General features: G+C 37.9%; 1 protein-coding gene across 4 annotated transcripts in view; it reads left to right on the forward strand.

Annotated features, from left to right (window-relative positions):
* The window catches only part of SHPRH (SNF2 histone linker PHD RING helicase), a 151,209-nt gene that overhangs the window by 104,801 nt on the left and 34,941 nt on the right, over positions 1-11,467 (forward strand). For all 4 annotated transcript variants that reach the window (XR_013486922.1, XR_013486923.1, XR_013486924.1 and 1 more), the window contains exons 26-28: positions 5,023-5,115; positions 5,843-5,929; positions 8,358-8,536. Coding sequence is in view for 1 of the 4 variants with exons in the window: in XM_020986555.2 (XP_020842214.1) it covers positions 5,023-5,115; positions 5,843-5,929; positions 8,358-8,536 (359 nt within the window). In the remaining 3 variants the exon portion in view is untranslated. The remainder of the gene's footprint in view (positions 1-5,022; positions 5,116-5,842; positions 5,930-8,357; positions 8,537-11,467) is intronic.

The raw sequence follows: 11,467 nt of genomic DNA on the forward strand, positions 1-11,467 counted from the left end.
CAGCAGAGAATCAATCCATACTTCATTGCATCTCAGCTTCAGAGGCTGCATGGAGTGCACAATCATTTGCAAACAGAAAATCAAGCACCAACATTCCCTCCACTTTGGTCTTGGCTTGTAGTCTTTTCAAGTCAGTTTTATGCTAATAGTAACAATGCTAAGCGCTTTTATGATGCCCTGAAGGCTATTTATGAGCCAAAGACCTATGGTACATCTCAACTACTCAGTGCTGATGGAGCCACATTGATAAGGACATGGTCCTAGAGAGATGGGCTGAACACTTCCATAATGTTCTCAACAGACTGTCATCAATCAATGCTGAAGCCATTGACTGTTTACCTCAGGTTGAAGTCAATCCCTCCCTAGCTCAAGTTCCAGCTGAAGAAGAGGTTTTGAATGCCATTAGGTTCCTTTTGTGTATCAAAGCACCTGGTGCTGATTCTACTCCAGCTAAGATTTACAAGGTAGAGGGTCCATTGCTCATACAAAAGTCGACTGAAATTTTCCAGGTTATATGGCAAGAGGAGATTATCCCCCAGGAGTTCTGCTTCCATTGTCCATCTCTATAAAAGTAAAGGAAATAGATTGTCCTGTGACAATCACCGGGGGGGGGGGGTTCTCTGCTTAGTAATTGCTGGCAAGATTCTTGCCAGAGTCCTCCTTAGTAGGCTGCTCCTTCACCTGGAAGATGATCATCTACCTGAGAGCCAGTGTGGCTTCAGAAAGGGCTGAGAAATGGTTGATATGTTGTTTGCTGCCCAACAACTCCAGGAAAAATGCCAGGAGAAGAACAGAGGTCTGCAACATTTGTAGATAAATATGATGTGGCAGCCAAAGAGTTAATGCAAGGGGCAGCTAGGTGGTGCACCAGCCCTGAAGTCAGGAGGACCTGAGTTCAACTGTGGCCTCAGAGCAAACACTTGACATGTACTAGCAGTGTGACCTTGGGCAAGTCATTTAACCCTGATTGCCTCACCAAAAAAAAAAAAGCTAATGCAGTCTTAGGCTACATTAAGAGAAATAATAGGAATATGGAGGTGACAGTCCTAGTGTACTCTGCTCCCATCCAGCCTCAGCTGGAGTACCATGTTCAGGTCTGGATACCTTAACTTGACAAGAACAAGCTGGAGAGTGTCTAAAGAAGAGTTACCCTTATGATAAAGGACCTTGAGGCCATATCTTATGAGGATTGGTTGAAGGAAATGGGTGTGTTAGTCCTGGATAAGAGAAAACATATGGGGAATATGATAGCTGTCTTAAAGTGATTGAAGGGCTGTCATGTGGACGAGGGGATAGGCTTGTTCCATTTGGCCCTGGAGGGCAGAACCAGGAGCAGCAAGTAAGTGGAAGTTACAAAGAGATATACTTAGGCTTGATGTCAGGAAAGATTTCCTAACAATTAGAGCTTTCTGAAAGTAAAATGGGCTGCCTCAAGAGATGGTGGGTTCTCCCTCTGCTTAGAGACCTCAAAGCAGAGACTGGTTGACTAGTGGTTAGGTGTGTTATGATGGGTATCTTTTGTGTGCAGATTGGCCCAGATTGCTGCTGAGATCTCTTCCAACTCAGATTCCGTGACTGCTATGTGTTAAAGGTTCAGAACATGTAATTAATGAATAGATTCAAACCAGACTCTGTGAGTTATAAACAGCATATGTAACATTAAAGGTTACAACCTTAATTTGTTTCTTATTGCTCATAGCATTGGAGTGAGAGGGGAGGAGGTATCATAGAATCCTGTAAACAAAATGTTGTTATTTAAATAGAAATACATGGACAATGGTTATTTTTTTAAAATCATCTCTTGTAATTTAGGGAAAGAAATCTATGTTTTTACACTGGTAGCATTTAAAATGCCATCATAAATAAATAGGCAGAGGGAAAAAAATAATCCAAAATGTTCTATCTCTTTTCATGTGGGAACCATGGGACCACTCCAAACATTGCTCCATAGATAGAATAGAATGTGAAAATTTTAATTGCACAATTTCCCTTCCTAATATGATCCTAATTCAGTCATTCTCCTTTTGCCTAGCACAGCTTCTTTAGAGATTACTGGAAATGTTTTCAAAGGTAACCCAAAGTAAACATGCTCACATTACAGAATTCTCACCCAGATAGGGTCATCTACTGACCACGAGCCCTTCCTTATTTTCCAGGTTCTGGTTCCCCCAGCCACTTTTTCATCATCTGTAAGCAGCAGGGATTAAGTCCTACTGGCCCTAGCTTCTTGGGGCTATTTGCCAGGCAGGGTTTTCACGTTCTGGAACTCCTTGTTACTGACCCTTCAAAGCCTGGAGAAGCAAGTGTGCAGGGGCCAGGTAGTTCTGTATTTTTGCAAGGTTGGATTTTGTTTTGTTTAGTTTTTTAACCTATCTGGAGGTGGAGGAAATGCTTTTTTTTTTTTATTTGTAGAGCCATCACCTTAATATGGAATATAGTTCAGCAAATGAAAGACGGGTATGGAATTGATATGGCCTTCTTTGAAAATCTTTTCCTAGAGTACCCATACTGAACTGTACAGATGAATGAGGGGAAGGGGTGCAGCAGGAGAAGAGCCATATTAAGCATTTACCTTGTTCTCCTCTGAACTTTTTTTACTCTGGGGGGATTTTTTATTCTTTTCCCTATGATGCAGATTGTCCTTATTTTTTTATTCTATTTATACCATATTCTTTCTTGACAATTAAAAGTTGTTTTGTATTTCCCTTTTTCACTTTTAAAAAATTTTTGTGCACATGGACCCTGTGCTGGTTCTCCTGCCATACTTAACTGCTGTCACTTTTAATCAACAAGCGTTTCTTAAGCATCTGCTTTGTGCTGGGACACAGGACAAAAAGGACAGTATCCCCACCCTCAGAGGGCTTTACATTATACAACATACAAATGGGGAAGTACAACAGAATTTCAGGTAGGAGAGATCTCTGACAACTAGGGTAGGGGGATTAGGAAAGGTTTCAAAAAGCAGATGGCATAGGGCAGCTAGGTGGTGCATCGGATAGAGCCCCAGCCCTGAAGTCAGGAGGACCTGAGTTCAAATCAGGCCTCAGACCAAACACTTGACAAGCTGTGTGACCCTGGGCAAGTCACTTAATCCCAATTGCCCCTCCCTAAAAAAAAAAAAAAGCAGATGGCACCTGAACTGGACCTCCAGGAAGATGAGGACTCTAAAAGGCCAAGAGGAGTTGGGCAAGCATGTCAGCCATGGGAGGCAGCCTGGGCAAAAACCCATAGATGTGAACTGGAAATCTGAGTGCAGGGAACAGCAAACTAGCTAATTAGGCTGGAATACAGAAACTGTGAAAAAGCAAGGCTAGGCTGGAGCCAAAGTGTGCAGGGCATGAAGAGTTTTTAATGTATCCTAGATGCAGTGAGGAACCCTTGAAGATTCTTGATCAGGGAAATGACATGACCAGACTGTGGTTTAAGATTATTTTAGCCTCTGTGTAACAGTTGGATTAGAAAGTTAGACAGGCTGAAATCAGGGGCATAATTGTCTAAGTAGAAGATAATGAGGATCTGACTGAGGTCAGAGACTATGTTAGTGAAGAAAAGGGGACAGGTATGAAGAGGTAATGTGGAAGGGAAGCAGGAAGTTCTCACAATTTATTGGATGTGCTTTGGGAATTTTTTTCACCTTGAGATAATTACAGCCCTCTCTCATATAATCTAGTTCATCCTAAAAGTGTTTAGTATATCAGAAAAATAAATAAAGCACATAGAGAAAGACACAAATTTATTCCTCAGTATGGTCTACAAAATGCTTTTAGTAAGGGGCAATTTTCCCATCTATTAAAGGCCAGTCACTTTTTTGTGATGAACAGAATGATAAAGCATTGGGGGTTTTTTTTGTATTTTCATTTTTGGAAATGCGGCTATATAGCATTGTAGAAGACTGGTGTACACAATGTCTCATTGCCTTTTTGATCTCTGTCAATAACCTTCCTTATGTCTCTCTTGAGGAATTCAGGTTAATATGATTAAGAATATAAAACATCAGACCCCAATGGGGAAAAAGAGAAGCTCTGCACTTAAAATTTATAAAATTGCCAGAAAACTCTAGCTTTAGAGCTAGAAAGGACCTTAGAGGTTCTTTAGTTCAGCCCCTTCATTTTACAAATGAATCAGCTTAGACCCAGAGTGGTTCTGTGGCTTGCCGGAGTGAAATAGCTGGTCAGTGACTGAGGCTGTATTCAAACCTAGATCTGCCCAATTCCAAGTCCAGCATTCTCTCCACTGTCATGCAGTTTTATGAGTTGCAATAAACACATTAACCTCCACTTATATTCTAAATCTTCATCTACCAGAGGGGTCCCAAACTTATTTGGCCTACCACCTCCTTTTCAAAAAAATTACTCAGCACCTCCCTGAAAATCTACTTTCTTTAACACCTTTAATGGTTTTGTTGAAGTTTGTGTCATTTCAACTATTACCACCCTCCTGGATCATTCCAGTGCCCTGCAGGGGCAGTATCACCTGCTTTTGGAACCTGTGAAACATTATACTAGACTTCATCACCTGTTCTTGACTTGTCCCATCATCCTTCATGTATAAAGTAGATTCTTTCTCACTTTAATTCATCTTTTGAAGTTTTCCCATTTCTTAAGGTCCAACTTAGTTACCTCTTCTTCCAAGAAATCTTTATTTATGCTCTTTCCATCTTCCATTTCCCAGGTAAGAGTGATCATTTACTCATATTTCTCAAAGTCTTTTGCTTGGGCTTCTTTCTTTTTTTGCACTTGTATCATTTTCCCTTTATATCATGTTTTCCTCCCTCCTATTATTAGGTTGTAAGATGCTTGAGAATAGTGCCTATGTCCTATCTAACTTTGTAACTCTAGCCCCTTAGACAGTGCTCTCTGCCCACAATATTTGCTTAATGATAATTTCTAATTGAGTTGGAGTAGATTGAGTATTCTCTAGCTACTTGCATATATGCTTAACTGTTGTATTCCTTGTTGATTATCCTTTCTCTGTCTTTGGATTGGTTTTGTTGGTGATATATTTTCTCATTTTTGTTCAAAGGGTAGCCATTCTACAAAAGTAGAAGCTGTGGTCCGAACTCTAAAGAGAATCCAGTTTAAAAACCCAGGTGCCAAATCACTCGTCTTCTCAACGGTATAATCAATATTTCCTTTTTAATATTGATTTGGCTGTTTTCTCTTTATTATAAAGTGTTGATAATGCTGTCTAATCTGCATGCATGTGACAGACCCGTTAGCTAAATGTTAATGACTGGTAAGTGATTTTTTTTTTAAGTTTGAGTCAGTCAGACAAATTCTGCATGACAGTATGATGGCAGTAGTAATCTGATATCACTTCAGAGAGACATTCACAGAATCTCAGAGTGGGAAGAGACTTTTAAGGGGCCATCTAGTCCATTCTTATAAATGTACAGACAGCAACAAGACATAATTTTTATTTCATAATTTTAAGTTTGAGACATTTTAATATTTTACAAATTGTAACCCTCACACTTAATACACTGCCTACCTGCTCTTTCACATAACATACTAGGTTGATGGATTTCATGTAGTTTTGTTTGTATGTGTATTGGAGTGGTAAGAGAGTAGCTAAAACTGATGTGGTAAATAAAGTACTGAATAAGGATGCTGGATTTCATTCCATTTCTAAAACAAGTTGTTTCATTTTAATTTCTTTATTCTTATTTCTCAAAGGCAGTTGTAGCTAATCAGTTAAACAATACTACTTTCTTGTGTGTTTAAACCTCAGCTTTCTTTTTTTTCAAGATATAACCAGTTAATATGCATAAGTGACAATTTTTGGTATCCTTAAGATAAGGCTAATGCTTAATAGTGGTTTTTGTTTATTTTGTGTGTTCCAGTGGCAAGATGTGCTAGACATTATTTCAAAAGCTCTGTATGATAACAACATGGTGTTTGCACAAATCAATGGAATTCACAGATTTCAGGTATGCTGACAAAATTTTGTATGTATAAATAAGTTAGTGAGAGGGGACTCCATATTTATAGAGTGATACTGCTGTTAACCAGTCTACTTAGTAAAAGAAATCAGCAAATAATTAGTAAGCACCCATCAAGGTAGATTGTATAGCGTAGAGTTCTTAAATGTTAACTTGTATATAGATCATCACCTTCAAATTAAAGTAATGAAATGACAGTCAAGTCCCATCAGTCTCTTCACTCACACCTACTATCAAGATAAAATATTATCGTCTCCTTTGTGCTGCTCATTTTCACACGCCTTCTATTTCAACACTTCAGAACTTGAATCATAGATTCCTGGAATTCTAGATGAAAGACATCAGAAAGTCCAGTGATTCCCAACCTGTGGTTTGCCATGGGGTCCCTGAACCTATATATGTTTACCAAGCATTATCATAGTGATCTTTATTTAGCTCCAACAAAATATATAACAGGAATAATGATTTTTTAATGCATTTAGATATGTTTATAGAATACAAATTCATTTTTAAAGTGTTATTAAATCCATATAAGCTTTTTTGTCATTATGCAGTTTCTCTGTTATAGGCTCATAATTTTTTTTTGTTGGTGAAAAGAATTCCTCATTTTTTTAAAAGGTTGGGAATGATTGATCTAGTTTCTAACATCTGTATTTTAGAGATAAGAAAATTGGACTCAGGGCTGTTAGGTTATCAGTCTGAAGTAGCCCTCTCATCTTTCAATTCAACAAATGTTCATTAAGTGTATACAGTGTTGTGGAGGATTTTGCCAGTAAACAAGCATTTATTAAGCACCTACTATGTGCCAGGTACTTTGCCAAGCTGCTAATATAAGCAAAAGGAAATAGTCCCTGCTATCGAGTCTATATTCTAATTGACAGAAGACATCACAGAAAAGAGTACTAAAAAGTACAGGGTGAGGGAGGCTGGGATAAGAGTGGCACAGTCCAGAGAGTCAGAAGCATATCTGAGAGGGTAGTGAAATATGGCCAGCCTGTCCGTATCCTCAAAATGGAGTCCTTAGAAGGAACTCTTCATTGAGAGGAAGCTGAGATGATAAAGAAATGTGCCAGAGTGAGAAGGTCCCAGAAGCTGAGGTTCAGGGTGAGAATGCAGCAGAGTCATGGTAGTCTCAAGGACATTCTCTACATCTCCAGCTGCATTTGGATCATCTCTACCTGAATGTACCATCAAGATCTCAAACTTCTGTCCAAAACTGAGTTTATTATGTTTGGAACCTCTTCCAACTTCTTTATTTTTGTCCATAGAATTCACCCTATTTTCCATATATAAAACTGTGATGTTATCTCTGACTCCTTGTCTTTCATAGACATCCAGTCAATTACCATGACCTGCCAAGCTTTCTTCAGCAATATCTCTAGTATTTATGTGCTCCCACTATTGCAATTTCTACCACCCTAGGATAGACTCTAATTGCTGTCTGACTGGATTATTGCAACAGCTGCTACTCTTTCCCATCTCTGTTCTCCCTTCACACTGTTCTGAGATTTGTACATCTTCATACTCAATCTCTCTTTATACATCTGCTCAATCTGCTCTTTATATATCAATCATCTTGCCACTTCTACTTGAGAATCTTCTATATCTCCCTTGCCTGGCCTTCCTGGTCACTCTGATGACCCTCTAGGAAGGAAGTACAATAAAGGAAATATCCTCTATTAAATTTTTCCTTATCCATCATCAGTGACAAATCTTTCTTCTTAGAGCCCACTTAGTATTTTGATTAACACCACCCTGATACATTTATCCTATAATGTTATATTACTACAGTTATCATTGTATAGTTCTTATTCCTCTAATATAGATGGCAAACTCCACGAGGGCATGTACTATGTCTTACCTAAGTTTGTATCTTACCCCAGGACCTAGCAGACTGCTCTGCAAACAGTAGTTACTTAATCTTTTTAAATTTAATTTTTTTTTAAGGCAATTGGGGGTTAAGTGACTGCCCAGTGTAACACAGCTAGTTAAGTGTCAAGTGTTTGGTCTGAGGCTGAATTTGAACTCAGGTCCTCCTGACTTCAGGGCCGGTGCTCTATCCACTGCGCCACCTAGCTTCCCTTTTAAATTTAATTTTAAAAATTAAAAATAAATTTAATTTTGAAAATTTAATATGGGAAATCCCCTATGAAATATACATACATACATACATACATACATACATACATACATACATATTAGACTTTTTGTGTGGCCAAGGTGGTCCACACAATACTTTTCTACAGCATTGAATTAATTTAGGTTTTGATTTTTTGCAAATGATGCATTTTAAATGTTTTACATTTCACAGAAGTTCATTATCTGGGTGCCACAAAGCATCCTGCTGATTTGGAGAAGGAGCATCTCAGTTTTCCATGGTGACATTTGAAATACTTGTCTATTTTTTTTCTTTCAGGAAAACCTCTCAGCATTTAAATATGATCCCAAGATCAATATTTTGCTGCTACCCCTGCACACAGGTTCCAATGGTTTAAATATCATTGAAGCAACTCATGTTCTCCTAGTGGAACCTATATTGAATCCTGCACATGAGCTTCAGGCTATTGGAAGAGTACACCGAATTGGACAAACAAAGTAAGACTGAAAACAAAATCGAGCACTTTCACTTTAAATATTTAGAAATATTTATATTTCTATAAATTTCTATAAAAATAAAATATTAAAATATTTAGAAAACTAAATAAATAATCCAACTCTGTCTCTAGATTTAGGCTGTATGGTTTCAGAGGGCAGCTGTTGCCTTGAAGCAAATTTCATTTAGATATAATTTTTTTATATTTATTTAGTTTTAGTTTTCAACATTCACTTTTATAAGATTTTGAGTTTTAAATTTTCTCCTGCTCCTTCACTTCCCCCTCCAAAAGATGGCATGCAATCTGATATAGGCTACACGTGTACAATTATATTAAATGTATTTCCACATTAGTCATGTTATAAAGAAGAATTAGAACCAAAGGGAAAAACTATGAGGAAGAAAAAAAAACAAAGAAAACAAGAGAGAGAGAGAGAGAGAAAGAGAATAGTATGCATCGATCTGCATTCAGACTCCATAGTTCCTCATGAGTCTTTTGGAGTTGTGTTAGATCTTTGCATTGCTGAGAAGAGCTAAGTCTATCAAAGTCAGTCATCACACAATATGGCTGCCACTGTGTAAAATGTTCTGGTTCTGCTCATTTTACTCAGCATCAGTTCATACAAGTCTTTCCAGATTTTTCTGAAGTCTGCCTGCTCATCATTTCTTATAGCACAATAGTATTCCACTATATTCAAATACCAAAACTTGTTCAGCCATTCCCCAGTTGATGGGCATCCTCTCAAGTTCCAATTCTTGGCCACCACAGAAAGAGCTACTATAACTATTTTTGTATATGTGGGTCCTTTTCCCATTTTTATGATCTCTTTGGGCTATAGACCTAGAAGTGGTATTGCTGGATTAAAGGGTATGCACATGGGCCTACTTCCAAATTGCTCTCCAGAATGGTTGGTTCAATTCACAACTCCACCAACAATGCATTAGTGTTCCAGTTTTCCCATATCTTCTCCAACATTTATCATTTTCCTATTTTGTCATGTTAGCCAATGTGATGGGTGTGATGTGGTACCTCAGAGTTGTTTTAATTTACATTTTTCTGATCAGTAATGATTTAGAGCATTTTTTCCTAGGACTATAGATAAACTTTAATTTCTTCATCTGAAAACTGCCTGTTCATCTTCTTTGACCATTTATCAATTGGGGAATGACTTGTATTATAAATTTGACTCAGTTCTCTATATATTGTAGAAATGGGGCCTTTATCAGAGACACTGGCTGTAAAAATTGTTTCCCACCTTTCTGCTTCCCTTCTAATCTTGGTTGCATTGGCTTTGTTTGTGCAAAAACATTTAAATTTAATGTAATCAAAATTATCCATTTTGCATTTCATAATGTTCTTTATCTCTTGTTTGGTCATAAATCAGTTAGATATATTTTTAAAAGAATTTCCTAATATTTAGAACAGTCTCAACATGAAAATGGGCTGCCCTTTTCAGTAATGAGTTCTCAATCACTGGAACTGTTCAAGCAGAGGCTAGATTATCACTTGTTGGTAATATTGTAGATGGAATCTGTGCTTTAAGAAACAATTGTGATAACTGACCTTTGAGGCCCCTTTTAACTTTGTGCTTCTTTAGCTTGTGTTAAAACAGTCTGAGAGCCTTTTAATTAGAAAGCCAAAAAGATTCTCCAGGGGTCTTTTAGAACTCCTTTCCCTATCTGTAGTGTGGGCAATGCAGATACTTCCCCTGAAGTGTCTTCCTAATTTTTCAAATTATCCTCATCCCTTGGACCCCACAAAAGGTTGTTAGCTGGGGCTGGAAAACTGGAGTTGGCAATGAAATTGAAAGCAAACACCATAATTTGGGTGAAAGTTGACAATTTGTTAACTGTCCAGACTACATATGAAAGAAAGTAAATCAAGTTCAGATGAAAACAAACAACTCCCCCTCTCAACTTTTGCCCTGAGGAAAAGGCTAGCCTCTATCTAGGTCAGATCTAAGGATCTGCTAGATTTAATTAGCACAGTGCTCAAAGTGAATCTTGTAACAAGAAGATATCTCTTCAGTTCTACCTGGATATAAATATCAATGTTTTTTCTCAGTACAATACATATTTACAAAAATGCACCCATAATGGGCATTTTAATTGCAATATTATTAAACCAAGCAACGTATATGTGTGTCTGGCCGTTGGAAGTACTGGGCATATAACAGAAGCTCAATAGGTTGGCAACTCATGGCTATTAAAAAAAAAGGAGGAGTGACCCTGGGCAAGTCACTTAACCCAGATTGCCTTGGCGTGCCCCCCCCCCCAAAAATGAAGATTTATTTTGGGGCAGGTAAGTTGTGCAATGGATTGAGCTCTGGCCTTGGAGTCAGGAGGACCTGAGTTCAAATAAGGCCTCAGATACTTGATACTTACTTAGCTGTGTGACCCTGGACAAGTCACTTAACCCCAGTTGCCTCACCAAAAAGCAAAACAATAAAATAAAATAAAAAAGGAGGAGGAGGGAAGGGGATGTCAGTAGGATAGAACTATGGTAGAATAATGTTTCCTTTCTTCAGGTACCCGGGATCAAAGTTCAGCCTCAGGCAATTACAAATTAAAGCTCAGGCCTGCACGATATCCTTTGAGTATTAGGGTATTAGTAAATGCTTGTTAAATTGAATAAAGTTTTAACCTAGAACAGGTTTTTCTTCCTTCCTTTCCAAACCATGGGGCCTAAACAAGAATCCTGGATAAACCCACAGCAAGTAGGTGTGTCTGCCTGTCTAAAAATTAGGACCAGTCAATTTTCATAGTATGGGATCTAATTTTATTTTGTTTTATTTTTGTTTAGGGGTGAGGGTTGGGAAGGGGTCTAATTTTAAACAAAAGACCAGTGGGGCAAGAAAATTTAGTGTAAAAATGCTATGATAATCTTTTATGTGAAAGGAACATGTTCATAGCCAAAGACAGTTTTTACTAAA

Source organism: Phascolarctos cinereus, unplaced genomic scaffold, assembly GCF_003287225.1.
Source record: "Phascolarctos cinereus isolate Bilbo 61053 unplaced genomic scaffold, phaCin_HiC Scaffold_5;HRSCAF=322, whole genome shotgun sequence".
NCBI lineage: Eukaryota > Metazoa > Chordata > Mammalia > Diprotodontia > Phascolarctidae > Phascolarctos > Phascolarctos cinereus.